The following is a 12,926-nucleotide window of genomic DNA, read 5'->3' on the forward strand; positions in this document are numbered from 1 at the left end:
TATCAAATAAATAATCACTCCAAATCTGGCCAGGGAATGAGAAGTCTTGGTCTTAACTTTATAAACTCTGTGTGTACAAATACGTGGCAATAAATTCCCAGTCCGATCAACGTTGCCATGGTAGAACGGAGAAACAATTCCACAGCCGTCAATGTCGTTGCTGTTTGTTGTATGTGTTAGAATTAGAAATTCAATGGTGAATCTAAAGATAGCTGCACAAGTCAGTGTGTAATTTTCATTCAGGGTATGAACGAAACATTACAAACCACGGTAAATCGTACATTTTATTTGCTGCTTTTTTTGCAGGGGGATAAGACAAAATAAGATAAGATAAGAAAACCTTTATTTGTCTCACAATGGAGAAATTCGCAATTTACAGCAGCAAAATTTGGAGGGGGGTGAGTGGCTCCGTTTTATTTACCAACTTGAGTATCTGTCACTTAGGGTTTTGTGCTAAACTGTCTTACTGCCCTCAGTTTTCAGCAAGCATCTCAAGGATGACAGATGTATATATAAAATTTAAAAAAAAATGAGGGAAGCCCCCCCACAATTTTGCTCATATACGTATATAAGGTAACCACCAGGGTATGGGTTTTCTAAATTTAGTTGGAGCTGTGAATGGCAATGCCATGAGACAAAGGCGCTCTTGACACGTGACCCCTATATCTGTTTTTTTTAGATTGTATCAATCATAATAAGAGGATCTTTCAATTAATTGGTGAATTGGAAAATGAAAGATCCCATTTTGTTCATCATTCTGGCACACAAATATGAGGAAAACTGTACTGGTAATTGAAGAAATTCAGCTCGGAGAGGGTGGCTGGAGCATATAGAAACAAATTATATATTCTTGTTGATGGTGTTTTCAAACATTGACCAAGTGAGTTTCTTACATTTAAAGTTTTTTTTGAAAGTCTTTTTGACATGTGTGTATGGCTGGTTGCTTTGATTAATTTAAGGTTCCACCAGTGCTTTATTCACGCGTCTTGATTTTGCTATAAAGTGAGTGGTCAATGATTAAAGTGTTTATATAGCAACCTTTCAAGGTTTATGGTGAACGTGGGGCCTTGAAAAGAGGTTGACCTCCGTTTGCTTTCCTGTGATATTATTACAGACCGCAGTGTCGGCCTGTCTGCATGACACACGCTAAACATTTTGACCCCTAGCCTGAGCTTGGGATTCAGAACTTTGCCGCTCTCATTACCTCATGCTGCCTCAATGAGTGGTATGTAGAAGCAACAAGGTGCGTGGGAATTTAACATGGGTCGTCACAGTCAGGGAGGTGGGGGATATCCCACAGCGGCACAAAAACGGCAACTCTACCAGGAGGGCAACAGACACAAATGGGGCTTGGTAAACACAATTATTTACCATTTAATCGCTAACATCTTGGGACATCACCATCAACCTAGCGTTCACAGCTATCCAAGTCAAGTGCATCATTTAGCCAGTAGTGGAGTAGGCTCTGGGCAGCTGCTCCGAAGTATGATAGGCAGAGTAATATTTGCATACATAATTCAAATAGAACTAGAATTTTTGTCAGACAATTTTATAATTATATCATGACTTCATTCAGGACTAATGCAAACCAGTCAGAACATAATGAAACCTACAGCAAAAAAAGAAAGCAAGATGAAAAACGAAATGCCAATTTACAATTTGCCTAACACAGATTAAAATGTTTGGACATTTGACCGAAAAGGGCTCAGCAACAAGTTTATGAAGTTAGGATAGTTTTGGGCTGCAACTATGCAGGAAAGTACTGTATAGTTGTACATAAATAGGGGAACTTTTATTTTAGGTGATGGCTTTGACTTTTACAGCAGATGACAAGATGTTCTTGGACGAGTGTCAGGGAAAATCAATAACACTGAACAGATGCTGCCCATCTCGAGTAAGTCAATTGGAAGGAATGTGTAGTTGCACTCATGTCTTATTGATGATTGAGTGTGTGCACTGCTCAGAGAATCAATTCCAGATGTTTACCGGTACCAATATGTAAATACAGTAGTTTAAACATTACATTATTGTACATATACACAATTGTCTTTGTAGTATATTTTGTTTTTACATTTTACACAGCGTCCCAACTTCAGTGGAATTGAGGTTTGTGAAAGAAGCTTCTACTTTTCACTTCAGGTTAGGAACCACATGCTCTCAATGTCTTTCCTTCCCCTTCTGGATGATGGTGATTTGCTCTACATTAGAGGGTGACATGATGGTAGGTGGTCTGCTCATTTTAAATGTTAGTCATTGTACATTCCATTGCCATGATGATGATCTGACCTATTGATGACTTACTGACTTGATTTTCTTAGCATGACTAGAGTAACTCAACTGCAATGGGGGAAAATTGGTCACATTTTCATATCTGTATACCTAATTCGAGTCTGCATTATTATTTCTCTTTTTCTCTCTGACACACTAATAGAAATCCTTAAACTGTGAATGGTACTAGGTACATTAGCGAACAGCATACTATAAGTCAATATGCATTTTCAACACATCACAATTTATAAAAATGTACTGCATGCATCTCTCACAAGATATTAAAACTGACAATCAGTGCAGTGAGTGACTCTTGTGAATGGCAGGATTTACCATTCAAGGTGAAGGGTCACATTTAATGGTGAGTGAGCTCATGTGCATCACAGGCTGCAGGGGGTTTAATCACTCCTACTTTTCCTGGAACTGCACTGTCTCCTCCTTCCTCCAAAGGCAGCCCCCTGTTGTTTCACTTGACACCAGACACCATATAAGACCATCGCCACAGGCTAAAAACCTCATCTTGGCCGGCACATAGTTTTGGAATTTACAGTAGACTGATTTTTTTAATTGTAATTCTTTTGATTTAGAATTTTCTTTCAAACATCAACTCATTTTTAAAAATCCATTCTTGAGAGGAGAATGTGTCACGGTTGAAATACACAATTAATCAAGTACACATTTGAGTATTTGCAATGAATCTCCTGTTAAATTCCAGCATTTAATAGGAAAGTCTTCCCAGTGTTCCCAAGCAAACACACAGTTGGTTAAGTCATTCACTATGTATTTAAGTACATACCTGTACCTCGGGGTGTATATGAACAAGAGATGCAGTTGGACCACACCTTTCTGTTATGATTTTTGCCATCATCCTTTTTCACTATCTCATCCACTGTTCCATCCTAATTAGCACTATGCTCCAACATGACCGTCAAAGGCTACTTTTGACAAATTGTTTAATGTACTTACATTGTGGCCAATTACAAACAAAAACTGCATACTTAAGAGAGAGAGAGTCAGATAGAATGAAAGAGAGAGAGAGAGAGCGAGAGAGAGATGCATGTGAGGGGCCCATCACTAACCTACCGGCCTGTATTGTCTTTGGTATGCCATTCCTACATTCTTGAAATGCACAAGACGGGCAACCAAAAAAACCAAAACCCATACACAAACAAAGCACAACACTCTTTTGAGCTTGGCCTATCCAGTACTTACATTGAAGAATGTCTTTGCGACACTGTCTTCAATGTCTCTCTCCAAATATTGTCTCTCTTGACTTGACTCTTTGTCACTCGTTCCTGTCAAAGCCACCAACTGCCCAATTCTCAACTACGCAAGCCGACAGTTGCCTTCGTTCGGCTCACAAATCAAGCCTGAGAAGTGACACCAGACACACTGCAATGAATACACCTGATGTCAGTGGCCACTGGCGGAATGTTCGCCATGGGAGGCGCTATTAATAAATAAACAAATAAACACACACACACACACACACGCACGGACGCACACACATAAATCTCTCCGAATTCTACACCCAAAATCCCACAATGAAAATGTGCATTTTTTTTTTGGAGGGGGGTGGGGGGAGGTCAAATTTTGTTTCAAGGCAATCCTGAAGGCAGGTTCTTGCACACCAATCTCCAAACAGTTCATCCAACCACACAAACATGCCTTTTGGTCCCTGATTTGTGATGGGAACACAGCAACGGAACAGAGAAGTGTCTTCCCCAAGCAGTTCTCACAAAGTTGGAAGTATACAATCTTCGAAGAAATCTTGGTACATTAGGATGAAGACGCGTGGGGGGAACACAGAGCCTTGTCCAAGTCCTACTTTGATGAATAAATGACACTCAACACTTTTATCTAGCTCGTGATACGATAAACTTTAACAGTGGTGCAACCCTCTGGTAACTGTCCAACTAGTCCCAAATACCTTCCCATCTTTGCATGGATATGGTCTTCATGTTGACATCTGGCACTTTCAACAAGCCGCTGTACTTAATAATTTGTGAGTCATTTGGGTTTTTTTTCTTTTATGATACAAGTTAGTCAACAAAGCTCTTAGACAGGGTGTCAAACCCGATTTTATTTGCGGGTCACATCGTCGGTATGATTTCTTTCAGAGGGCTTTTATGATTGTGAACATAAATGTATGATCGCCTCATATTTCCTACACACAACAAATTGATGAAAATAACGTTTTTAAATCAGACAACAGTTTTTCAATTGTTATTTCAATTATTTTAGACGGGCTGGAAACAAAAAATGCTTGCAATATCTCAATGTTTTTTTTAAAGTGATGAGAATGTGCTATTTTGGCCTTGAGCAAGAAACATTAAGCTGATACACATAATTTCATTTTGCTGCCAACGTAAAATGAAATTGCTGGCCTGATTTGGCCCCCAGGCCTTCAGTTTGTCACTGTGCTAATCCAGCTTTACTCACTGTAATGAAAAAAAATTGGAAACTGTTTCTCATTGACAAACATGAGATGGTGTCTCAATGATGCATAAAGTATTTACAAACCTAGTTCACATCCAAAGGAGCCAAATGTAAGAAAACAGGTGTTTTCCCTCTCCTCCTAGAAACCTTTCTACAAAAAAAAAGTGGGAATCATGTCCATTCAACAACAACATATGAGGAAAAGATTAGCGATGCACAGTGTCTCTTCCCCCTCTAATCGCAGAAGCATTTGATGCTGTTGAGGTTAGGAGTTCTTCCACAGGAATCTCAGCAAACAGAACCCTTATTTGCAAACTTGGTAAATTCTCTTCAATTTAGATGTGATGGGATGATGGTTTACTTCTGTGACAGATTATGATTGTGAATGTGAAAGGTTGTTTGTCTGTGTGTGCCCTGCGATTGGCTAGCAACCTGTTCAGGCTGTACTGTGCCTGCCCCCCAAAGGCGTCTGGGATAGGCTGCTCCAGCAAGCCTGTGACCCTTGAAGTTCCAATAATGGATGGATGTATTAACAATGCACATAACTGCCACCGGACGTGACCGCTTGAAATTACAACCAATGGTAGAAATAATGCTAGTGTCCACATTTCCACTTAAAAAACATATAGCAAGACAAGTAATACCGCATACTGTTCGTAAAAACAATTTATTCTGAACTGGAAATAGGTAGCAAACGGTTCTATTACATTCCTTATTTGTTCACGTCTTTTAAGCGACACTACTAGGGAGCTTTTTTTAATTTTATGAATTAATTATTTTAATTGGCCCTTGAAATTCGGACGAACCAAGCGGGGGACGTGAGTTTGGACTACAACGGTGAATTACGTTATGTTCTTGAATGCGTCAAAAGTTAGCGGCGTCGGCGGGTACTCTCTGATGTTGACTTGAACTCTACTTTCCGCGAAATATTCAGGTATACTTGTCATTTTCCCACTATTAAACATCAAAATATGGACACTGAATGCTTGTAAAATGAATGCGTTACAGTATAGACAAAGAAAAACCGTTTTTGTTGAATGAGTCTGTTGATTTACACTCACACACAGTATTAACTGCGTTGACATTACCTGCGTCGACTCTTCGTTTTTTTGCGAGCTGAGACAAAGCTTAGAAACACTGACCAGTACAAATAAAGTTCATTGCAGTCTGCGTAGTCATCGTGTACTTGTTTCCTTTTAATTTCACGATCAATTCTACACGTTACGGTTCTACCCATGCTGGAATCACTTGAAAATGCAATTACAGTACAATATTTGTGCTGTAAAGCGATATTAAACCAGTGACTTCTCCATCAGCTTCTGGTAAACACAAGTCCAGTAAATTCCAAGGAGATGTTCAAAAATAATGATTTTACTGTCGCGCTGAAAAAATACTGGTTTACAAAAGCAAATCGGATGGTAAAGAAAGTCCAAAAACGGTAGCATCCATCTTGTAGAATAGATCAAGGACTGCTGGGGGTCGAAAAGAATATACTATTCCTCATTTTGTTTAAACAAAACAAACATGGTTGAACATAGTTATGTTGTACCATGTTTGATAATGCTGTATCTTTAAGTTGCCCAACAAACTGTTAGTATTATTCATTCAACTCTGACCGTTCTCTCTGTTGTACAGCCCCATGTCGGATGAGATTGACCTCTTTTGGGAGTCCCTGATTTCATCTGGGAGAAGTAAAAGGCAAACAAAATCAAAGAAGAGCAAAAATGGGTCAAAAAGAAAAAACAACGTCATCTTAAACACGAATGACATCATCCCTAAGAAAAAGAAAAAGCCCATGTTCAACGAAGTAATGCAATCAAAGAAAGACAAGAAGAAGAAAAAGAAGAAGCTACTGGATTTAAACAGTTTACTTGGCAGCAGCGACACTACAGCAACATCGCAACTGAAACCTGACCTGTCAAATTTGAGAAGCAGCAGCAGCATAAGGAAACAGAAGTCAGATCATACTATTAAGGACTCCAAGAAAAAACGCAAAAGGAAAAAGAAAGTGGCATTTGATTTGCCACATGACAACGCTTGTGTCAAACGTCCCACTTTTGCCTCTGCGCATCCCAAGTTCACGAAAAAGTGTACAGGGTTGGAGAAAGCTGCCGTAACAGATGTTGAGCGGGCTTCTCCGGTTAGTGAAATAGAACAGCATCAGTCTCAACTACAAGATAACGACATTCACTGGGATGAAAACAACAGCCAGGATTTGTTTATCACCCAAAAGACATGCAGATCATCCTCTTCAGACTCCGGCGAGGAGGCTAGTGACAAATCGACTACTACCACTTCGCAACAAACAGAGATATTAGACAACTGTTTGGACCAGATAAAATACTTTGACAAGGATTCTTTTCAGTGTTCCCAAAAAAAGAAGCGACAGAAGACAGTGAAGGCAAGAAGCGCAGAGAAAGACAGATTGCACAGCAGAAAGAAGAAATATTCCTTCCAAACAGAAGGAGCAAGCCCCACCGAATGTCTGTGCTCTTTTCATTCAAGTCCTAAAGTGATGAATCTTTACATGGACAAGATGGCCACTGATGATTGTGCACCGAAGGTTACAAAATCAAAGCAGTATCACCACCAGGAAATTCAGCCGGCTTTTTCACGCTCTCTCCACATTCCCTTCAGACCAACAATGTGCACCTCTACCCAGACAGAAAACTTTTTCACTGCTGAACTGTCCTCCTACTTTGCTTTCTCCACAAAGAGAAGACTGGCTTCGTGTTCCGATATCGTGAAACCTTTGGATCTGAGCTTGCCACAAAGGGCCAGGAAAGACCTCAACAGGTGTTTGTATGTGAAGGTGTCAAGTGAAGTCAAAGAGGATGAGAAGTGGGCTGAAAACAAACCGTCAGCCGGAGAGATCCATGCGCCTCTATTCTGTTGTTCATCCATGAAAGATCTGGAGATGAAGAAAGAGCTTTGTGGTCGTGAGAAGGGGAGAGGTGAGACCGCACCGACTCCTCTGACGGAGTCGGAGCCCAAGTCGGGTGACACGACGACCTCCAGCGACTACAATGAGCCGTCAGGCCAAAGCAAAAAGGTTGACCTGAACCAGGTGAGAACAAACAACCCAGATCCTCATCCCTGACATTCAGGGCCAGGTTTTTACATAACAGACATTTTCTAGTTTTTTATTCGATCATATTCTATGATTCATACTTTTGTAGTCGTCATCGTAGTTTACTTTATCACACAATAATGAGTGACCTTTTTTTTTCAAATATTGCACTCAAAAAATGCTCCATACTTATAAAACTAGTACGTACTAAAAAGGATAACATCTAAATTACAACCATTCACATTCACCACAACTGAGTGGCAACTGACCCCATGCTGAAGTTGGGCGAGTTAGCCAAAATGGATGGATGGATATTAACACTGTGAACTCGGTCCTAAATGCTTAATATACAAAGTGATTTTATACACAGTCAATCTACTATTATCCATGCATCCGTTATCTGAACCGCTTTATGCTCACGAAGGTCGCGGGCATGCTGGAGCTTATCCTAGCAGTCTTCGGGCAGTAAGCAAGGTACACCCTGAACTCGTTGCCAGCCAATCACAGGGTATACAAAGACAACAACAATTCACACTCACATTTAGGGTCAATTTAGAGGGTTCAATTAACCTATAACATGCATATTTTTGGAATTGAAAACCGTTGTATCTGGGAAAAAAACACACACACACAGGCATGGGCTGAACATGCAAACTCCACACAGCAAGGCCACAGGCCAGAATCGAACCCATGACCCTCGCACCGTAAGGTGGACGTGCTAACCAGTCGACCACCGTGCTGCCCATGACAGCATCAGCGACCTTATATTTAATTACAGTGTATTGATTTTTTAAATTTTTATACCATATGTCCAGTGATTAAATTGTAACAAGTTCAGGGTGAACATAAAAACTCTGCTATAACTATTACTGCACTTGACATAAGGGATGCATCATTTCATTCAACTTTTTTTGTTTGTTTGCCAAACAAGGTGAGTATGGACACAGCTGACAAAACTGCTGGAAGGTTCAAGGATTGTTTCCATTCTTCCATTTTCTATCAGGTTAGTCCTCATTAGGGTCACAGGTGAGATGGAGCTCATTACAGCTGACTAGGATGAATCACACATTACACTCTGGACTGGCCGGCTTTCAATCCCAGCGCATGTAGAGATTGTGCAGACTGCTCAACTTTTTTCTCCACAATGACATTTAGAGCATGACGTCAATTAGTTACGAATCACGTTTGTGGTGTGAGGTAGTGATGGGACGAGCGACACTGGTGCGTCAGCACAGTGCTGAGAGCTCGAGAGTGAAACCCCGTGTTGGTGCGTGTATTGCTTTAAGAAAGAATCACGTGACCAATCCAGGAACTGAATAGTTTGAATGTGCTGCGCCAAAGTGTTTTTATAAGGACACAAACTGTATCAACATGTCGTGGGTTTGTTGGCTGGAGTTTTGCGAAATTATGGGCGCATTGCACCCATTTTTTCAGTTTATCAAGTGTTATACATAAGATAGTCAGTTAAACAGCCTTACAGTTGCTTTATTAATTTTATCTTATAATTGCGAGATCCTCCATAATTGAAGTCCAACGCTGCCTGTCAGAAGCAAACACACCCAGAAACCAAGACCCTTTACAATATTGGAAATGGAACCAGAAAACATATCCACATCTGCATCAGCTTTCATTTAAAACTCTCTGCTCACGATCGTCATCTGAACCATGTGAAAGAGTATTTTCTGAGTTTATAAACTAATCACTTTTGTCTTTTATTTCACATGATTTAACCAAAATTTTCTACGTAAGTTAAAAATCTGAATTGTAACTCAAATTTGCTATATTTTACATACCAATTTTTACACAAACAAGGAATTTCTTTACCTGCAATGATTTTATAACTACTGCAGGGGTCACTATTGGGTGACCAACACAGTGTCAATATAGTGCTGACACAGTTTGTGAAGTGGGTCAATACACTCCTTGAGGTATCATCGTCCCATCACTAGTGTGAGGAGGCAGAGCGGCTTGCAGCAAGAGATGAGTGTACTGGTTTAAAATAGTCCGTCACTTAATTTACTTAAATTGTCATCTATTTTTGGAACATATTTTTTAAGTGAGGGAGAACCAGTTAACCAGAAAAAAATAAGTCAGACTCAGCTCGGTGGGCCCACAATGAGGACAGGTTCCCTTGTTTGGCCAAGTTGTATGAATTTGGAGAGGCTAATTCCCCACTGAAAATAATTCTCCGAAAGCTACAGTCGTATGCTCTCAATCCCACGAGCCGTCTTTGCAACTGTCATGCAAAAATGTTCTTTCGCTGTTACATAGCAGTGACTTCTGCTGCTGAATCTTTGGACCAAAACGCCTGATAAATGCGTTTGACGCATTTATCGAATGGCTGCATTGTATTCATTGATTGATGCAGGCTAATTCTTTTTCAGCCTTATTAACAAGTACATCTATTTGGTACCCAAAGGTCTGAAATGCACATGAATGTATCGTTTGCTTTCAGGTAAGGCCAGTGCAGATGAGGCTGAATGAGTCATTCTTCTTCAAAACCAAAGGAGATGGACATTCACCCAGACCTGAGTCACCTCTGATGAAACTTTCTCAGAGCAGAGTGAATGAGAAAGACATGAGAGGCAAGAGGGGACGCTGAGGTTTATCAGTAATTGACAGTATCCCTGCTGTTATTTGTCGACCACACTTTACTTACCTTCTTTTCGGAAACATAATTTATTGTTTGGGGTGAACGGCAATTAAATTGTACTTCTGGAAATGAGCTATGTCCGAATTACAGGCAAGAGCACCTGCCCAAGTTGCAAAGTTATCTTAAAGGAGAGTTTAATAATTCAATGCTGAATGTTAAAATGTGATGTTATACTGTATTGCAATAAGGGAATATGATAACTTTACTGAAAGTTACACATGCTGCCCTAAATGGTCTACTTAACTTGAAATTTCTAAAATACAAATAAAAAGGAGCAAACAGGGGACAGTGAGTCACTGACTGAAATTTCATTTAACATGACATCAAATTTTAATTGTGCCTGAAGAGCTTGATTCCCATCCAGCTCCACAGGTGGAAGAAGACATAGACAGGGATGGTGACAGGTAGTAGCAGACTGTAGAAACACAAATTGTTGCTGCTCGTGCAGCCCTGAGGAAAGTTTTCATCCACTGCAGCAGAGTAGAACAAACCAAAGAGGGACATGACAGGGACCAGGCCCACCATCAGAGACAAGGAAAACATGTTTGCAGGTGGGTGAGGAACTTCAAATTAATATTAGTGCTCTTAGCAGATTAGCGACACCTCTCACACCACTTTGATGGCTATATATGTATATGAGGAGGGGTGCCAACAGTTGAGCCGAGCATGCAAGACGCACAATTCTATTCTTGTGCAGGTGAGTCTGAGTCTTTCTGTACGAGTCTGGCTTCCTGGGGGATCATGTTGGGAATTCCGTCGATGATGGGATATGCGATGCCAAGCTCGTCGTTGATCAGCTCGTTGGTCGCGACTTCAAACCTGCAGGGCAGAACAAAGTCACGTGACTCACAAGGAACCTGCTTGGCGTTGTCAGGGCGCAGCCTCTTCTCGTCAAAGTGACTGATCATACCCAGAAATGAAGGTTTGCTTGTCGTCATTATAAAATTGCATCACGAGACGTTAACCGAAGTGTAAAATATTTTACCTGAGCGGCTTCTTGGACAGTGGACACACTAAGAACTCAAGCAAGGAGGTGTCAAACTCCTGCTGCGATTCGTCCTTCACGTCCGCGAAGTTCCTCACTGACGCAAAAGGAGATGAAGTTGCCTGAATTGAAGGCGAGTATTTTACGGTGCGGTGAACAAAAAACGATTCAGTGAAAAATCTGGCCAAAACATTTCGCAACATGACCACAACAGAGCGAAAGGTTTGTCCGGTGATTATTTCCGGAAGAATGTTTAGTGCAACTCATATAAAAGTCCCCCCCTGCTTGGGAGTTACCGTTGCTGAGTTCCGAGCATTTAAATAAAACCCCCATTTTCTGTAATTGTGCTTTAATATTGTATTTATTTTTTTCATGTTTTGTTCCAAATTAAGTCGTGATCACGAGCACACATTTGATTCCAAAATGATTCTATTTAATGTGTTTCTTCATTTGTCCGTGTGGTGGCAGCATTGTTCTGCAGTGCGGAGAAGTACTTTTCCACACGGTACATCAGTCAAACTTTGGCTTGCATTCCCCCAAATTGATGACCTCGACTTGCTGATAACATTGCTTTACTGTCACACAGATACCAACATATGCAGCGGTATACCACTCAACTGGCCAACACATCAGCCAAAATAGGGCTTAGTAAACAGAGATAAAACCAAGGTCATGCGCAATGTAATCAGTGATGGACTTGTGCTACATGGAGAGACTCTTTAAGAAATATCACATTTTTCCACAAGACAAGAGAAGTAGAGGAAGGCTGAGAGTCACTTCGCGAAGGTCTACCTTTATTTTGATAAATAAACACACACTTTGAACCGCACAACCCATTGTTTGAAGTGATGCCTTATTCTGCCCAAGGACAACAAAGAAATATTGAACTCGCAAGCAACAGCATTAATTGAGTATTGACAACACCTTATGTCAGGACGAGAAAGGAAGATAAAGCTCCCAAGATAAAGTTATTTTCTTTGAGACTTGTAGACTTGAAACTTGTTGTTGCTTTGAGCTGTAAAGTACAATAATATATCTTACCTCCAGCTAATTGATGGCTGATGTAGCAAACTGCAGCACGGAACCCTTGTGCGGGTTGTTTACTCATGAGCTGTATCAATCAGCTGTGTCGCGCGCTGGGCTGAAATTGCACTGACACAGAAGAAGGATGTACACAAACAGCACAGGTGACTGAGTGGTTCATGGACGGCATACTTTTGCAAGGTGATGCTGTATACGCAACATGCTGGATTACAGTTAACGTTTGAGTTGTGTATTTATATTGCCCATGAAGACAAAATAGTTTTGTTTTTTCATATTAATTATATAAATCGGGGAAGGACCAACATCGTGATCTGACTGCAATACAGTGAAGCGTTCTGCGGGGTTTGGATTGTGTTTAAATATAATCTTAGGCCTTATTTAGGTTTTGAGTGAGGACTTGTGCGACGTTTCTGATTGGCTGGCGACCCCAATGCGGAAACGTGCTCCAGAAAATAGATGACGAGCAC

At 40.6% G+C, this 12,926-nt stretch overlaps 3 protein-coding genes across 4 annotated transcripts; 1 reads left to right on the plus strand and 2 right to left on the minus strand.

The window, feature by feature from the left end:
* The first annotated feature begins 6,346 nt into the window (after nucleotides 1-6,346).
* LOC147205710 (uncharacterized) lies at nucleotides 6,347-10,413 on the plus strand. 2 transcript variants are annotated; one of them, XM_086109992.1, is made up of 3 exons: nucleotides 6,347-7,774; nucleotides 8,709-8,780; nucleotides 10,233-10,413. In XM_086109992.1, exons 1-3 carry the CDS (start codon nucleotides 6,347-6,349, stop codon nucleotides 10,377-10,379), a joined length of 1,647 nt encoding a protein of 548 aa, XP_085966118.1. In that variant the 3' UTR covers nucleotides 10,380-10,413. The 2 variants fall into 2 exon arrangements, with proteins under 2 accessions (XP_085966118.1, XP_085966119.1); XM_086109993.1 differs by lacking the exon at nucleotides 8,709-8,780.
* A 310-nt stretch (nucleotides 10,414-10,723) lies between these two features.
* Nucleotides 10,724-10,973, minus strand: LOC147205711 (phosphatidylinositol N-acetylglucosaminyltransferase subunit Y-like). Its single transcript, XM_086109149.1, has one exon. It carries the CDS (start codon nucleotides 10,971-10,973, stop codon nucleotides 10,761-10,763), a length of 213 nt encoding a protein of 70 aa, XP_085965275.1. The 3' UTR covers nucleotides 10,724-10,760.
* Nucleotides 10,974-11,102: 129 nt separating this feature from the next.
* pyurf (PIGY upstream open reading frame) lies at nucleotides 11,103-11,678 on the minus strand. The gene is made up of 2 exons (XM_086109148.1): nucleotides 11,416-11,678; nucleotides 11,103-11,249 (listed from the first exon to the last, which is right to left on the minus strand). The coding sequence occupies exons 1-2, from the start codon at nucleotides 11,616-11,618 to the stop codon at nucleotides 11,114-11,116; spliced, it is 339 nt and encodes a 112-aa protein (XP_085965274.1). The 5' UTR covers nucleotides 11,619-11,678; the 3' UTR covers nucleotides 11,103-11,113.
* Nucleotides 11,679-12,926: the final 1,248 nt, after the last annotated feature.

The sequence above is a fragment of the Hippocampus guttulatus genome, chromosome 4 (assembly GCF_054856545.1).
Source record: "Hippocampus guttulatus isolate MCC_2025c chromosome 4, RoL_Hgut_1.0, whole genome shotgun sequence".
Classification (NCBI taxonomy): Eukaryota; Metazoa; Chordata; class Actinopteri; order Syngnathiformes; family Syngnathidae; genus Hippocampus; species Hippocampus guttulatus.